The 17,065-nt window shown below is 47.9% G+C and overlaps 1 protein-coding gene across 4 annotated transcripts in view; it reads left to right on the top strand.

Moving 5' to 3' along the window:
• The window catches only part of ARID1A (AT rich interactive domain 1A (SWI-like)), a 47,164-nt gene extending 37,398 nt beyond the window's left edge, over window positions 1-9,766 (top strand). For 2 of the 4 annotated variants that reach the window (XM_014546846.1, XM_005875146.2), the window contains exons 11-19: window positions 638-845; window positions 1,953-2,085; window positions 2,251-2,426; window positions 2,790-2,940; window positions 3,022-3,159; window positions 3,242-3,338; window positions 3,780-4,671; window positions 5,023-5,153; window positions 6,698-9,766. In XM_014546846.1, coding sequence (XP_014402332.1) covers window positions 638-845; window positions 1,953-2,085; window positions 2,251-2,426; window positions 2,790-2,940; window positions 3,022-3,159; window positions 3,242-3,338; window positions 3,780-4,671; window positions 5,023-5,153; window positions 6,698-8,428 — 3,657 coding nt within the window. In that variant the 3' untranslated portion in view covers window positions 8,429-9,766. The remainder of the gene's footprint in view (window positions 1-637; window positions 846-1,952; window positions 2,086-2,250; window positions 2,427-2,789; window positions 2,941-3,021; window positions 3,160-3,241; window positions 3,339-3,779; window positions 4,672-5,022; window positions 5,154-6,697) is intronic. The other 2 variants (XM_014546847.1, XM_005875147.2) reach the window with 1 other exon arrangement.
• Window positions 9,767-17,065: the final 7,299 nt, after the last annotated feature.

The following is a 17,065-nucleotide window of genomic DNA, read 5'->3' as shown; positions in this document are numbered from 1 at the left end:
AAGCAGGGTGATGTTGATTACTACACATCCCATTTTATAAAATGTTCATTTTTATTGGTACATTTAAAATAGGATTCGGCCAAACCGGTTTGGCTCAGAGGATAGAGCATCGGCCTGCGGACTGAAAGGTCCCAGGTTCGATTCCGGTCAAGGGCATGTACCTTGGTTGCGGGCACATCCCCAGTAGGAGGTGTGCAGGAGGCAGCTGGTCAATGTTTCTCTCTCATCGATGTTTCTAACTCTCTGTTCCTCTCCCTTCCTCTCTGTAAAAAAATCAATAAAATATATATATTTTTAAAAAATAACAAAATAAAATAGGATTCGGATTTGATGGTGATTGCACATACTTTTTCAGCAGTACACATGTACAGACCATATCTTCTTAATTCTGTTCTCTAATAGGGATATGAAATTTGCCCTGATAGTTGCAGTGACCTGTGGGATAGAGCCTACTGAGAGTAGAGGATAGCCAGCACGAATTTAATGTTTATTGTGGATTGTCCACCAAGTGGAGTTAATAACTTTTGTGGTTAACTGAGAATTGTGATTCTACAAGAGATGGGTACCTAGTAGTCCGATGGGGGTTGGGACTTGTGGGCAGGAAGATGTACCCTGGCTTTTCTGGTTGCTTGTGCAGGTCAACAAGAACAAAAAATGGCGGGAACTTGCGACCAACCTCAATGTCGGCACCTCAAGCAGTGCTGCCAGCTCCTTGAAAAAGCAGTACATCCAGTGTCTCTATGCCTTTGAGTGTAAGATTGAACGTGGAGAAGACCCTCCCCCAGACATCTTTGCAGCTGCTGATTCCAAGAAGTCCCAGCCCAAGATCCAGCCTCCCTCTCCAGGTAGGGGTTGGGTGAGCTCCACCAAGGCTCACCCTTCAAAGGTAGTATTCAAGTGTCCAGTCTCCTTGTTCACCAGCACCTGCCACCAGGGTGTATGCTCTGCTCTGCCCTGCCCTATCACACAGGACGTAATAGGTTGGCAGACTAAAGAACAGGCTGTGGCGACTCCCTTGGGAAGTAGTCTGCAGCAACCCTTAAGTTTTAATTTTCATTGTGTACCTGGCATCTTGCCAAGTGTTTGTAAACTAGAGGAGTGGGGAAAATTGACAATAGCAGTGAGGCAAGACCATCTGGGAGCTTTGGCCCATTGATGTCAGTGCCTTAGAATGCAGCTCAGACTAGAGCCCTGAATTCCCCAAAGAGCTGAGATGGTAATGAATGGGAAGGAAATGGTGGGGAGAGGATATGAATGGAACTCTGATGGGAGTGCCTCTGCCAGTGCTCCTTTCTGAGAGGAGTCTGGGCCCTGGGCAAGCATGGGAAAGCCAGGACTCCTAGAAGATTGCTGTAAACACATGTGCTCTGGTGTTGACCTCCAAGGGTGTAATGAGTGCCTGAGATGACTCATCAGCTAGAGAGGCTCAAGCAGTGGGATATCTGCTTCTGGGAATGGTAACTAATAGAAACATTAATTACTGGTGATTCTGTGCTCTTCAGCTTAGAGGAACATTTGAACCTGAGTGGTGACACTGCTAGATGCTTCAGAATAGGAGCTCCTAGGCTCCTAATGTGCACTGCTGGTTTGGGTCTCCCCTACCCACGATTCCAGGGGCTTTGACTGGGAGCTTATCCGCCAGCATTACATGGTGAGACCCGGTCCTTGGAGGGAAGTAAAGTAGTCAGGGAAGCTGGCAGAGACTCAAGGAGTCAACAGCATGGTGATGGCTTCATCACACCACTCCTATTCTCCAAATGTGAAACAGCAAGTACCATGATAGAGCCCTCAAATTCCCTGACCTGGCCTTGAGATTCCCTGTGGAGAAAGGTGATTAAGGCTTTAAAGACCCTAACTTTAGCCTTATAACAATGTTTTCTGAAGATATCCCCGGGTGTATATTTCTGTGAGAGAGAAACACTTTCCTGCTCACCCTTCATCTCTGTTCACAGCTGGATCAGGGTCTATGCAGGGGCCACAGACACCTCAGTCAACCAGCAGTTCCATGGCAGAAGGGGGAGACCTGAAGCCACCAACTCCAGCATCTACACCACATAGTCAGATCCCTCCCTTGCCAGGCATGAGGTAAGGCCACAAGCAGGGCAGGTGGTTTGGGGAACCCTAGGCAGAAGTCCATGAGCTCCTATGCAGCCTGGTGACTCTGCTGTCCAGCCAGTGACTCTCAATGTGTCCTGTGTTATCAGAGGAATTGCTTTATTTGGGATTTAATTGACTTTTCTTATTCTGGAGCAGGAGCAATTCAGTCGGGATCCAGGATGCTTTTCCTGATGGAAGTGACCCCACATTCCAGAAACGGAATTCCATGACTCCAAACCCTGGGTACCAGCCCAGTATGAATACCTCTGACATGATGGGTCGCATGTCCTATGAGCCAAATAAGGATCCTTATGGCAGCATGAGGAAAGGTGACCAGTTGCTGTTGGCCTTGTACTTTTGAGGACAGAGCCAGGGAAGTGGGATGATAGCTTGAGAGAAGTTCAGGGTTCTGGTCGAGCCATCCTCTGAGATAAGGCATTTTTAAACCTAACTATCCCTCTTTATCCCCGCCTCCTTGTCTTCCTCTCCCTGGTCTCATCTTCTTATCCCTTAACAAGTGCGTGTTCTTTGCTGAATAAGGCCTCTTTAGATCTCTGTTTTAAACCTGTCAGGAAAACAAAAGGAACAACCTTGAGCTCTAAAGAGGCCATGGGTCTTTGGGGCAAGCAAAGTGTAGATTGCTAGGCTTGCTCACCTACCAGTTTGCTCACTGCCTGCCTTTCTACACCCAGCTCCAGGGAGTGATCCCTTCATGTCCTCAGGGCAGGGCCCCAACGGCGGGATGGGGGACCCTTACAGCCGAGCTGCCGGCCCTGGGCTGGCAAATGTGGCAATGGGACCACGACAGCACTATCCTTATGGAGGTCCTTATGACAGAGTGAGGTAAGCATGACCCCCACTCCTGTCTCACCCCAGAACCCCACGGCTATAGTGGATTCCACATGCTTCTTTGCTTTTGTTTAGGACGGAGCCTGGAATAGGACCTGATGGAAACATGGGGAGCACTGGAGCCCCACAGCCGAATCTCATGCCTTCCAACCCAGACTCGGGGATGTATTCTCCTAGCCGCTACCCCCAACAGCAGCAGCAACAGCAGCAACGGTGAGTGAAGCCTGGTCTCAGTGCCCCTGTGCCTCTGGCTTTGTCATTTCCTACACTGATCCTGTTTTTCTCTCTCCTGCAGACATGATTCCTATGGCAATCAGTTCTCCACGCAAGCCACCCCTTCCGGCAGCCCCTTCCCCAGCCAGCAGACCACAATGTATCAGCAGCAGCAGCAGGTGAGGAGGGTGGACTGACACACAGAGATCCAGTTAGAAAACTGAGGTGGAAAGTCTAAGCAGCTCCCTAGATACTTTGGTGGTCTTCTCCCACCCAAATAGCCAGCTCTGCCTAAAGATCCAAGTCCACAATCTCTTCTCTATTTGGAGTCCAGTCCAATTTCTAGTTCTCCAATGGGGCTAGAAACAGGCCTTATTTTGATTTTTGAACTTTTCTTTGTTTTTCTGCTTACAGCAAGGGAGAGCCGGAAGGGAATAGAAAATGACTCTTGCTTTCAGAGATAATTTGTAAACATTATTCCTTTGTTCTCTTGGAGTCTGTGTCTTCTCGAGGGGCAGAAGCAAGTCCAGTGTCTAGTATCGCCAGCCATCTTGGCAGCTGTGGTTCTTGAGTCCCTGAGTGCAAAGTATTAACTTCCCCTCTGATTGTTCCTGTTTTAGAATTACAAGCGGCCGATGGATAGCACATACGGCCCTACTGCCAAGCGGCACGAAGGGGAGATGTACAGTGTGCCATACAGCACTGGGCAGGGGCAGCCCCAGCAGCAGCAGTTGCCGCCAGCCCAGCCCCAGCCCACCAGCCAACAACAAGCTGCCCAGCCCTCCCCTCAGCAAGATGTGTACAACCAGTATGGCAATGCATATCCTACCACTGCCACCGCTGCTACTGAGCGCCGGCCAGCAAGTGGCCCCCAGAACCAGTTTCCATTCCAGTTTGGCCGAGACCGTGTCTCAGCACCCCCTGGCTCCAGTGCCCAGCAGAACATGCCACCACAAATGATGGGTGGCCCCATACAGGCATCTGCTGAGGTTGCTCAGCAAAGCACCATGTGGCAAGGGCGTAATGACATGACCTACAATTACGCCAACAGGCAGAGCACGGGCTCTGCCCCCCAGGGCCCTGCCTATCATGGTGTGAACCGAACAGATGAAATGCTGCATACAGATCAGAGGGCCAACCATGAAGGCTCATGGCCTTCCCATGGCACACGCCAGCCTCCATATGGTCCCTCTGCTCCTGTGCCCGCCATGACAAGGCCCCCTCCTTCCAACTACCAGCCCCCACCAAGCATGCAGAATCACATTCCTCAGGTATCCAGCCCTGCTCCCCTGCCCCGGCCAATGGAGAACCGCACCTCTCCTAGCAAGTCTCCATTCCTGCACTCTGGGATGAAGATGCAAAAGGCAGGCCCCCCCGTACCTGCCTCTCACATAGCACCTGCCCCTGTGCAGCCCCCCATGATTCGGCGGGACATCACCTTCCCACCTGGCTCTGTTGAAGCCACACAGCCTGTTTTGAAGCAGAGGAGGCGACTCACCATGAAAGACATCGGTAAGGAAACCTCTCTGGGTTGTGTAATCTGCCCCTTTCCATGTTACCCATTGTTCTCTCTCTCTCCTGATATTCTGGATGAGGTTAAATCTGGTTGTGTTGACTAAAACAGAACCAAAGAAATTTGAGTAAGGAAGAAATCAGCTGATTTCGGGCTTTTACTTGAAGGAATTGCTATCCAGTGATGTCCTAAGAGGGCCTAGAAGCCATGAGGAGCAGATGTGTGTTATCTTTCAGATAGGAACTGCCTACATTTGCCCATAGTAGCCTGACTGATGGGCCAGCACTGGGATTGACCACCTCCAGCCAACCTAGGCTTGGTGGCTGGATGACATAGTGGTTTTGTTTCAGGAACTCCAGAGGCATGGCGGGTAATGATGTCCCTCAAGTCTGGGCTGCTGGCAGAGAGCACATGGGCATTAGACACCATTAACATCCTGCTGTATGATGACAACAGCATCATGACCTTCAACCTCAGTCAGGTGAGTGCAGGTGCCTGGGGAAGGTTGGAGGTTTGGGAGGGCCTAGGCCAGTGATGGTGAACCTATGACACGCGTGTCAGAGGTGACACACGAACTCATTTTTTTGGTTGATTTTTCTTTGTTAAATGGCATTTAAATATATAAAATAAATATCAAAAACATAAATCTTTGTTTTACTATGGTTGCAAATATCAAAAAATTTCTATATGTGACATGGCACCAGAGTTAAGTTAGGGTTTTTCAAAATGCTGACACACCGAGCTCAAAAGGTTCGCTGGCCTAGGCCCTAGGATCTTATTTAAGCTGATGATGCTAAGTGACACAGGGAATTAAGCTATCCCCAGCCAATATGGTCACCTCTATCTTGCTCCCTCTCTGATATCTTCCATGCCAATACGTTGCCACTGGCCATTGGCTCAGAATACTGAGAACAATAATAATTTGTATGAGGTATCAGAATTGAAAGAGAATTTGAGAGAAACTCTTTGGTATCGGTAAGAAATGCAGATTCTGTTGTCAGCGAGGACACCCATGTTTTCTAGACTACCAAGAAGAACCTGTGGTCTTCATCAATGAGCAGAATAGTTTCTTTTCCCTTTTTTAATTTCATCCACTCTGAATAGAAGAGATCTTTGTTGATCCCGTTTTCCTAAGGTGTAGAATGGGAAGTGCTGGGGGCCAGGGAGCAGTGAAGGTTTATGATCTTGCAGAGGTGATTCTCCAGGCCCTCTCTCCACAGGACATGAATCTTGAGTTTTCCCAGTAACTCTTTCTTTTGATCATTCTTAGTACCTACCAACCAACCCATCTATCAAGGAGCTGACTAAGGGGGAATTGTTATTAATAGTTACTGTTTCTTGTGCCACCACTTTGTGCCAGGTTCTTCATATTTTCTTTCATGTCATACAACAGTCTTCTGAGGCAGATGTCACCACTTAGAGATGAGTACATAGGCTCAAAGTCTTATCTTTGCCTAGGTTCACACAGCTGTTAACCGAGTCTTTCTGATTCTAAAACCTGACTTTATGTCTTGCATAATTTTGCCTCCCATGAGAAAGTAAAAGAATATTGATTGAGAAATTTCCATATTCCAGGCATTTGATATATTCCATTTAGACCTCAGAACAATCCTATAAAGTTTAGAAATTTCTGGAAAGATGGAAAAACTACAGTTTAGAAAGTTAAGTCACCAAGCTAGTTCCTGGAAAAGCCAGAATTCAGACCTAGATCTTTCTAATTCTAAAGTCCTTATTTTTTCCATTCTGTTATACCGTTCGACCAGAAATTGATCTGAGTGGAAATTAGTGTTTTCTTGTAGAGATAAATGGCCTGCCGATACAGGATCCAAGCTGGAATTTGGGTCCCCCTAGTACCAGCTTGGAGCAATGTTTGGTGAACCAAAGCCTCATCCTACTCATTATGTTGCATGATCTATGTAGTACTGCATTCCCTCTCTCTGCTCATGTTGTGAGGGTCATCCCACCATGCCTAGATTTGGGCTCCACTTTTCTCCCTTAATTTATTTCCTGCTCTTTCTCTTTTAGCTCCCAGGGTTGCTAGAGCTCCTTGTGGAATATTTCCGGCGTTGCCTGATTGAGATCTTTGGCATTTTAAAGGAATATGAGGTGGGTGACCCAGGGCAGAGAACACTACTGGACCCTGGGAGATGCAGCAAGGTGTCTAGTCCAGCCCCTGTGGAGGGGGAGGATGAGGAAGACCTTCTAGGTCCTAAACTAGAAGAGAAAGAAGAGGAGGAAGTAGTTGAAAATGATGAGGAGATGGCCTTTTCAAGCAAAGACAAGGCAGCCTCAGAGAATAATGAGGAGAAACTTATTAGTAAGTTTGACAAGCTTCCAGTAAAGATCGTGCAGAAGAATGACCCGTTTGTGGTGGACTGCTCAGATAAGCTTGGGCGTGTGCAGGAGTTTGACAGTGGCCTGCTGCACTGGCGGATTGGTGGGGGGGACACCACTGAGCATATCCAGACCCACTTTGAGAGCAAGACAGAGCTGCTGCCGACCCGGCCTCATGTGCCCTGCCTACCAGTCACCCGGAAGCATGTCACAGCAGCAGAGGGTACATCAGGGACAACAGAACAGAAGGGCCCCCCACCTGATGGCCCTCCAGAAAAACGGATCACAGCCACTATGGATGATATGTTGTCCACCCGATCTAGCACGTTGACTGAGGAGGGAGCTAAAAGTGCAGAGGCTCCCAAGGAGAGCAGCAAGTTTCCATTTGGCATCAGCCCAGCACAGAGCCACCGGAACATCAAGATCCTAGAGGATGAACCCCACAGTAAAGATGAGACCCCACTGTGTACCCTTCTGGACTGGCAGGATTCCCTTGCCAAGCGCTGCGTCTGTGTCTCCAATACCATCCGAAGCCTGTCATTTGTGCCAGGTAACGACTTTGAGATGTCCAAACACCCAGGGCTGCTGCTGATCCTGGGCAAGCTGATCCTTCTACACCATAAGCATCCAGAACGGAAGCAGGCACCACTAACTTATGAGAAGGAGGAGGAGCAGGACCAAGGGGTGAGCTGCAACAAAGTGGAGTGGTGGTGGGACTGCTTGGAGATGCTCCGGGAAAACACCTTGGTCACACTAGCCAACATCTCGGGGCAGTTGGACCTCTCCCCGTACCCTGAGAGCATTTGTCTGCCTGTCCTGGATGGACTCTTACACTGGGCAGTCTGCCCCTCAGCTGAAGCCCAGGACCCCTTCTCCACCCTGGGCCCCAATGCCGTCCTCTCTCCCCAGAGACTGGTCTTGGAAACCCTCAGCAAACTCAGCATCCAGGACAACAATGTGGACCTGATCCTGGCCACGCCCCCCTTCAGCCGCCTGGAGAAGTTGTATAGCACCATGGTGCGCTTCCTCAGTGACCGAAAGAACCCAGTGTGCCGGGAGATGGCCGTGGTACTGCTGGCCAACCTGGCGCAGGGAGACAGCCTGGCAGCCCGTGCCATCGCCGTGCAGAAGGGCAGCATCGGCAACCTCCTGGGCTTCCTGGAGGACAGCCTTGCTGCCACGCAGTTCCAGCAGAGCCAGGCGAGCCTGCTCCACATGCAGAACCCCCCCTTTGAGCCAACTAGTGTGGACATGATGCGGCGGGCTGCCCGTGCGCTGCTGGCCCTGGCCAAGGTGGACGAGAACCACTCAGAGTTCACGCTGTATGAGTCACGGCTGTTGGACATCTCGGTCTCACCATTGATGAACTCATTGGTTTCACAAGTCATTTGTGATGTACTGTTTTTGATTGGCCAGTCATGACAGCCGTGGGACACCTCCCTCCCTGTGTGCGTGTGCGTGTGTGGAGAACTTAGAAACTGACTGTTGCCCTTTATTTATGCAAAACCACCTCAGAATCCAGTTTACCCTGTGCTGTCCAGCTTCTCCCTTGGGAAAAAAGTCTCCTATTTCTCTTTCTTCCCAGTTCCCCTCACCTTTCTACCTTTCTGTTCCTTGTCCTCACTCCCTCAGGACCCTACCCTATTTGAAAAGACAAAGCTCTGCCTACATAGAAGACTTTTTTATTTTAACCAAAGTTACTGTTGTTTACAGTGAGTTTGGGGAAAAAAAAATAAAATAAAAATGGCTTTCCCGGTCCTTGCATCAACGGGATGCCACATTTCATAACTGTTTTTAATGGTTAAAAAAAAAAGGAAAAAAATACAAAAAAAACCCTCTGAAGGACAAAAAGGTGACTGCTGAACTGTGTGTGGTTTATTGTTGTACATTCACAATCTTGCAGAAGCCAAGAAGTTCGAAGTTGTGGACAGACCCTGTTCACTGGAGAGGCCTGTGCAGTAGAGTGTAGACCCTTTCATGTACTGTACTGTACACCTGATACTGTAAACATACTGTAATAATAATGTCTCACATGGAAACAAGAGAAAAAACCGCTGGGTCAGCAGCAAGCTGTAGTTTTTAAAAATGTTTTTAGTTAAACGTTGAGGAGAAAAAAAAAAGGCTTTTCCCCCAAAGTATCATGTGTGAACCTACAACACCCTGACCTCTTTCTCTCCTCCTTGATTGTATGAATAACCCTGAGATCACCTCTTAGAACTGGTTTTAACCTTTAGCTGCAGCCACTGTGCTGCCACGTGTGTATATATATGACGTTGTACATTGCACATACCCTTGGGTCCCCACAGTTTGGTCCCCCTCCCAGCTACCCCTTTATAGTATGACGAGTTAACAAGTTGGTGACCTGCACAAAGCGAGACACAGCTATTTAATCTCTTGCCAGACATCGCCCCTCCTGGCGCGATGCTGTACAGGTCTCTGTAAAAAGTCCTTGCTGTCTCAGCAGCCAATCAACTTATAGTTTATTTTTTTCTGGGTTTTTGTTCTGTTTTGTTTTCTTTCTAATCGAGGTGTGAAAAAGTTCTAGGTTCAGTCAAAGTTCCTGATGAAGAAACACAATTGAGATTTTTTCAGTGATAAAATCTGCATATTTGTATTTCAAACAATGTAGCTAAAACTTGATGTAAATTCCTCCTTTTTTCCTTTTTTGGCTTAATGAATATCATTTATTCAGTATGAAATCTTTATACTATATGTTCCACGTGTTAAGAATAAATGTACATTAAATCTTGGTAAGACGTTTGTGAGGCTTTTTGTTGTTTTCAAACTATTTAAAAGTTTGACCCTTTGGGGGTGTGGTTCCTGATCTTGCAATTCTCCCTTGTTGTGCACTCTCTAAAAGGTAGCATCCTGGACCCTGTCATTTCTGCATCATATTTTACTTTACTTTCCATGGTGTAAGTTTAAATTTAAGAAAGCTGAGCCTTCACCTGCAAGAGGAAGTTTTAGGCATTAAAAGCATGTTAGCTTCTTGAAATAAAGTGAGTTTAAATAGCCAAAGAAACTGGTGGCCTGGCCGGTGCAGCTCAGTGCTTGAGCATTGACCCAGGAACCAAGAGGTCACTGGTTTGATTCCCAGTCAGGGCACTTTAAAAAGAAAAAACGAGTCCTCCAAAGAAATTGATGATACTCTAGAACAGCGATTTTCAACCTTTCTCATCTCATGACAAACTAATACTAAAATTCTGCAGCACACCAAAAAACATACATTTTATGCTGATCAAAAATAGGTATACTTCTTTTGTGTGTTAATCCTTACCTGTGGATATTTTTTCCATTGACTTTTAGAGGGAGAGAGAGAGAGACATCAATGCGAGAGGGACACATCAATTGGTTGCCTTCCACACATGGACCTGAACTGGGAATGAACCTGCAACCCAGATACGTACTCTTGACCGGGAATCAAACCCTCAACCCTTTGGTGCCCAGACCAATGCTCTGCCACTGAGCCATATTGGCCAGGGCAAAAAATAGGTATACTTTTGATTCACACCTAGTGACTATTGTGTTGGCTGTTGTCATTTTTTATTTAACAATCTAAGGGAAAAGGAAGTCAGTACCCAGTATTGTGTGTTTTAAAAATTCTTGGCACACCGCCCTAACCGATTTGGCTCAGTGGAGAGAGCGTCAGCCTGCGGACTCAAAGGTCCCAGTTTCGATTCCGGTTGAGGGCATGTACCTTGGTTGCGGGCACATCCCCAGTGGGGAGTGTGCAGGAGGCAGCTGATCGATGTTTCTCTCATCGATGTTTCTGGCTCTCTATCCCTCTCCCTTCCTCTCTGTAGAAAACCAATAAAATATATTTTAAAAAAAAATTCTTGGCACACCAGTGTTCCATGGCACACCAGTTGAAAATCTGCTCTAGAAAGAAACTTTTGGAAATAGTTGGCAAAGGGAATGATCTCTATTTTTCTTAGAAATTGTTAACAATAAGACAACCATTTATCTGGAAGCAGCCTCCAACTTAACCATTAATTTCTCTAGACTGGCTCTCTCCCCTGATTCCAGATGAGAACATTCAGCTGCTTTCTTGATGTCTCTGAAAGTTTAGTTTGAACATACCCGAACTAAAATGCCACCTTCCCCTAGAAATCTGCCTTTCCCATAGTTTCCTCAGTAAATGGCAACTCCATCACTTGGCCAAAAAAATACTTTAATTTCCACCGCCAGTCTGTTAGCACTCTTCAAAAAATAATCCTCAGTCCAGTCACTAACGCTGTAGTTTAAGACATTATCATACTTCTTGAAGATTCTTGAAATACCCTCCAGCCCTGGCTGGTTTGGCTCAGTGAATAGAGCATCAGCCTGTGGACTAAAGGGTCCCATGTTCGATTCCGGTCAAGGGCACATGCCCGGGCTGTGGGCTTGGTCCCCAGTAGGGGGCATGCAGGAGGCAGCCGATCAGTGATTCTCATCATTGATGTTTCTATCTCCCTCTCCCTCTCCAAAATCAATAAAAATATATTTTTAAAAAAGAAAAATATCCTCCAAACTGTCCTTTCTGCTTCTGCGTGGCCTGGTAGAACCTATTCTCAATATATCAACCAGAATGCTCCTTTTAAAGCCAAGTCAGATCAAAATCCTTTAATGCTTCTCACTCTAAGTAAAAGTCCAGATCATTATAATGACCTACCAGGCCCTCAGTTGTCTAGCATGCTGTTACCTCTCTGGTTTCCTCTCTTCCCCATTGCTCACTGTACTATACTGGGCTGTTTCCACCTTGGGGCCTTTGCACTTAACTGTTCCCTCTGTCCAGAATACTGGCACCAGATAACTGCATGGTTCAAGTCCTCATCTCCTTCACGTCTCTGTTCAAATATATCAGTGAATCTTTCCCTGGCCACCTTGTTTAAAATAGCCATCTGCTCCTCCTGTCTTATTTTCCTTCTCTGCCTAAATTTTCTTTGTAGTACTTTAGTTACCATCTGGCCTATTGTACATTGTACTTATCTGTAGCCTTACACTAGAACATCAGCTCTCTGAGGACAGGGGGGTTTCTTTTATTCACTGCTATATCCCTGTCCTATATCCCTAGCACAGTCTGGCACAAAGTTAATGAAATGTAGATGTTGGCCAGATGCAGTTACTTTTACAGGCTAATGTTACAATATACGTATAGCTTCTCTGTTCATCTACTTCCTTAGGGAAACAGTGGAAAAACCAAAAGCAACTACAGAGAAATGCTATTATTGTGGACACTTAGAAGTGGAATTTGAAACAACAGGTTTCTATTACCTACTTGGGTACCAGGCATAGTACATCAAATAATCCTACAACAGTCAGGATTCTGGCTCACATTTCATAGTTGAGGAAAGTGGCTTGTATGAGCTCACGCCAACCAAGGTCTCTCTGACTCTAAGGTCCATAGTCTTCCTAATTCACCAGACTCTACCTTCTTCCTGGGTCGAAGGACAACCAGAGCTCTCGGCAGGTAAGATTTCCTTTTTGTTTTAGCATGAGGTAAAATGGTCCCAAGAATTTCAAACAAGTGTTTATCAAACTAAATATGGTTGTTAATATTTGGGTCAGGGACAAGAATGAATAATTATTTCTCTATTGAGAGAAGAAATAGAGATGATTAGCGAACCTTCATCAACCAAGATACCTTCCTAGGACTCTTCTGGAAAAAACTAAATGGGGAGCTTTTCATATCTATATTTTGATGAACAATATTGCTAGTGGCTATTTTTGCTCTGGGCCTCTTGAACTCCACTTTCTAGTGTAGAAAGTGCATTTCTGGGCTGTGTGTGGAGCATTGCCTAGGAGTTTGGTTTCCTGGGTTCCTTTCATCTGCTCTCCTGCAATGCAGGGGGAGCCGAGCCTAGTCTCCAGTTTCTGACTGGAGTTAGCACAGGCCAAGAGCTGCTAGCCACTGAGCTGTGAGTAATTTGCTTTTGAGAAGTAAATAGAACCTTGCCTGTAGAGAGCCCAGGGGTGTGGCCAGTAGTTCTTTTCCCAGGCTCCTCCCTCCCCACCCCCCAAATGACCTTAACCTTCTTTCATAGCTGGAGAGCATCCAAGTCTGGCCTAAACAATACTCTGAACCTCATTGGCTCTTTTGCTTTGCAGCCAGTGCCACCCCTAAGTGGCTAAGGCCCTTCCCACTAGGCCTCTCAGCGGGGTCAAGGTTTTCTAACTACGGAAAGGCAAACACCAAAGAAAGAGTGAAAAAATAACCTAGTGTCCATGGCCTTTAAAGGATCAGTGTTTGGGTTCTGCAATTGGGAGGAGGGCAGGGCCTTTGTCCTGGAGTGGATGGGCATCTTCAAGAGATACAGCAGAAACCCAAAATGCATGCTTTTGGCCACCCCAGGTTTCAGGATGGATGTAAATGTCACCTAGCATTCTTGGAAACTGCCAATTAATGCCTTTTAATCCATAGTGAAAGGAAGTAGCATAAAGTTCTGGTAAGGTACAGCTGCTTGTCATCAGTCATTAGCACTGCCTACTAACAGCTGGCAATGACAGGTATCAGAGGCCAATGTCCCAGAACAAAGCTTCTCCAATATTCAAATAGGACTGGGGTCATGGAAAGTTTAGTGTCTGGAAAGTGAGCTAATACACAGCACCGTTTCTCTGCCCAGCCTGAGGCCAAGGTGATCTCCAGATGTGGCCAGAGGAAGGCACAGAGAAATGAGTTGTCAGGTTGCTTCAAGGAGGGGAATGCTCCAGAGAACTTCCTCCACACTTTCAGCAGAAAAATCACTTCTTTCATTCAGGAGGGTCTAACAGCCCATCCTTCCTGAGCACTTTATGCCACGCATATGAAATCCATGAGGTAGATATTATTTCTATGAGGACAAGAACTGTCTGCCTTACTCAGTGTTCACCCTCATCCCCTCTCAGAGTAGGCACTCCCATTTTGTTGAATAAATCAAACAGGTAAGAGAGGAATTTAGTGGAGGAAAGAGTAGTTAGGAGTTGGTGTGCCCTATGTGGTATTCTTGGTATATCCCATACAGACTTAGTGGAGTGGAAAAAAAGAAGAGAGGGAAAGAGGTAAACCTGAGAAAAATGTAAGTAGTATAGACTGTTAGAAAAAAAACCAACAACCTGGGAAGCTAGAGACCGAAATTTAAGTCTCACCTCTGCCACTAGCTGTGTAACCAGGCTAGTCACTTCCCCTGAGTCTTTGTTCCTGCATCCATAAACTATAGGTATCAGGTTAAACAAATTGATTTGTCCACCATATCTTTATTGAGTACATACAATGTGCAAAGAAAGTACTGTTCTAAGTGCTGGTAATACTTTGAACAAGGCCCCCACTCTCACAAAGCTTACTTTCCATAACAGGAAAACAGATGATGAGTAAAATTCATGGACAGGACCATCAGGTGGTGATAAGTACTATGAAGAATACAGAACACACCCTAGCTGGTTTGGCTCAGTGGTTAGAGTGCCAGCCTGCAGACTAAAGGGTTGTGGGTTTGATTCCCAGCAAGAGCACATACCTCGGTTGCGGGCTCTGGGGTGCATGTGGGAGGCAATTAATTGATGTGTCTCTCTCACATCTCTCTCCCTCCCACTCTCTAAAAATCAATGGGGAAAAAATATCCTCAGGTGAGGATTAACAAACAAAACAAGAAAACAGAACAGGGTGATGGGCTAGTACAGGGTGGTGATTGTGGCTGGATCGTCAGGGAAGGCCTCTGTGAGGAGGTGACATTCAGCTGACACCTAAATGCAGTGGGTTTGCCAAAGGGTAGTCTGGCAGGGAAGGGTTTCAGGCAGGGGAAACGGCATGAGCAGAGCCAGGCAAGTTCAAAAAACAGAAATGTCACTTCCATCCTAGGATTCTAGAAGCAGTGATGTATTGTTTAGGTCAGGGGTGTGTATTATGAAGTTGTTTCTTGGTGGTGTAGGATCTCTGCTTCTTCATGGAAGTGGCTGGGTGGTGTAGTCATTCTGGAGCCCTGGGATCCATCTCTGGCTCCCTGGCTCCCACAGTGCCGCTCGCTCAGCTGGTTCAGTGCAGATGCAGGCTCCATTTTAGCTGCTGACTCTGAAAGCAGACTAGATAGAGTTGCCTCTTCCACTACGTACTCACAGCCTTGGAGGCTGAGAACCGCCTCCCATCCCACCTAGTCTTCTATTCTGACAAGCCAGGGCTTTGAGAGCACGAGATTCCGCTTCCACGTTTTCCTGTTGGAGCAGGAGCCAGAAAATGAAACAGGAAACAGAGCGGAAGAGGAGGGGGGTGGGTAGCAGAGAAGGAAAAGGAGGAGAAATTGCAGGGAAGTAGAAGATCTGACAAAGTTCTACCTCTAAAGGGTGACAGATGAGTTTTTAGAAAACATTCTGACTTGTCACAGGAGACTCCTGCCCTTTTTTAAAAAAAACAACAACATATTTTTATTGATTTCAGAGAAGGGCAAGGGAGAGAGAGACAGAAACATCAATGATGGGAGAGAATGCTAAGGGCTGCCTCCTGCACACCCCCTCCTGGGATAGGGCCTGCAACCCGGCCATGTGCCCTGACGGGGAATCAAACCTTGACCATCTGGTTCATAGGTTGACCATCAGCCACTGAGCCACACTGGTCAGGCCAAAGATTTTATTTTTATTTCTTTACTTCTCTCCTTGCTCTTATGAACATCACTTGAATCATTCATAGCCCCAGGGGATCCAGAGAGGTTGCGTGACAGGCCTGGGGTCCCACAGCCACTTCAAAACAGCGCTGGGGCTGGGCTCCTTGACTTGGGAACCTGTCTTCCACCCAAGACTCTGCGACCTCCAGCTCTTCCCGTCCTTCTCCGTTGGGAGGAGGTGGACACCCTGAAGTGCCCTGACCGAACCCAACTGTGACCTCCTGGTTCATAGGTCGATGCTCACCACGGAGCCACCCAGGCCAGGGCAACCACGCTCCTTTTCACACGTAGATTTTTGAGGGAATCTGGTGTGGGCAGAGGGAAACTTGGAATGCATTTCCTTTCCCCACGTGAATTCACAGAGCAAGGACAGTTCGCTTCTGTTTTGTCTTTGCAAGCAGAGTGCTGCTTGGAGGCCCACAGATTTGTAGAGTCTCCAGCCACAACCAAGTCTCCAGCTGCCCATTCACCTCCGGGTGGGGAACAGTCTTCTCAACTCCATTTCCCCCCTGTCCTCTAACGAACAACTAAAACGGGTTTTATGTTTTATCCACCTTACACACAGCGAATACCTAAGGGTAGTGTAGGTCCCCGGGCCTGAAGTGACCTATAATCAGAAGAGGCCGGCCTGGGCTAGTCGGCCTGGGACGCAGCCCTCGCCTTTGTTCCGCCCGCAGGAGCGGCTGTTGCTGCAGATAAACCTCCCGCTGCTCCGAGGGCCGATAACTGAAACCGCAGGGGCCTGGGCTCCTGAGAAACGAGGAGGCGACCCGCGGAGAAGGATTTATTATCGCTTCCTTTAAGCGGGGTGCAAAGTTGTTCTAACAGTTTCCGTTACAGGGACCAACCGGCCGCTCCTCCCCAACAGACGGTTGTGTCGAGTCGGCTTTTTTTCCTTCTCCTTTTTCGGCCCCACTTCCTACGAGGGAAGCGGCTCGAAGGAGGAAGAAGGGCGGCCTGGGGGGGTTCTCGGAAGCGCCCTTCTCCGTCCTCACTGGCCGCCCGAGGTGGGGCTGAGGGCTGGCCGGACAGAAGGCCCCCGGGAGCTGGACGAGTTGAAAGTCAGGGGATCCCCCACTCTTCACACCCAAGACGCAGGGTGCCGCTCAGGCCACAGACACCCCAAGAAGGCGTGTCTTCCTATTCGGAGAACATCTCCTGTGCGCCGGGCCCCGTGCTGAGCTGTCGCCCCAGACAGCAGGCAAAGTACGGCTCGGGCTTCTGTGAAGAGAGGCCGCGGGCAGCCCGACTCCGAGAGCCTGCGCACACCGGGGACTCTGATGTCTGCGGGATGGAACCGGGGCAAGAACCCCGACTCTGAGACAGCTGCCCGGGGACCAAGTGAAGGCGGGGGAGGGGGCCGAGCACAGGGTAGTGCGGGAGGGGAAGTCTCCAGGGGTCACCAGGGCGGGAAGGTGCCAGGCGGAGGGCGCAGAGCGGAGGGGCTCGGCCG

The sequence above is a fragment of the Myotis brandtii genome, unplaced genomic scaffold (assembly GCF_000412655.1).
Source record: "Myotis brandtii unplaced genomic scaffold, ASM41265v1 scaffold456, whole genome shotgun sequence".
NCBI classification, from domain to species: domain Eukaryota; kingdom Metazoa; phylum Chordata; class Mammalia; order Chiroptera; family Vespertilionidae; genus Myotis; species Myotis brandtii.
The sequence above is the reverse complement of the archived record's forward strand: the minus strand, read 5'-3'. Positions and strand labels throughout refer to the sequence as shown.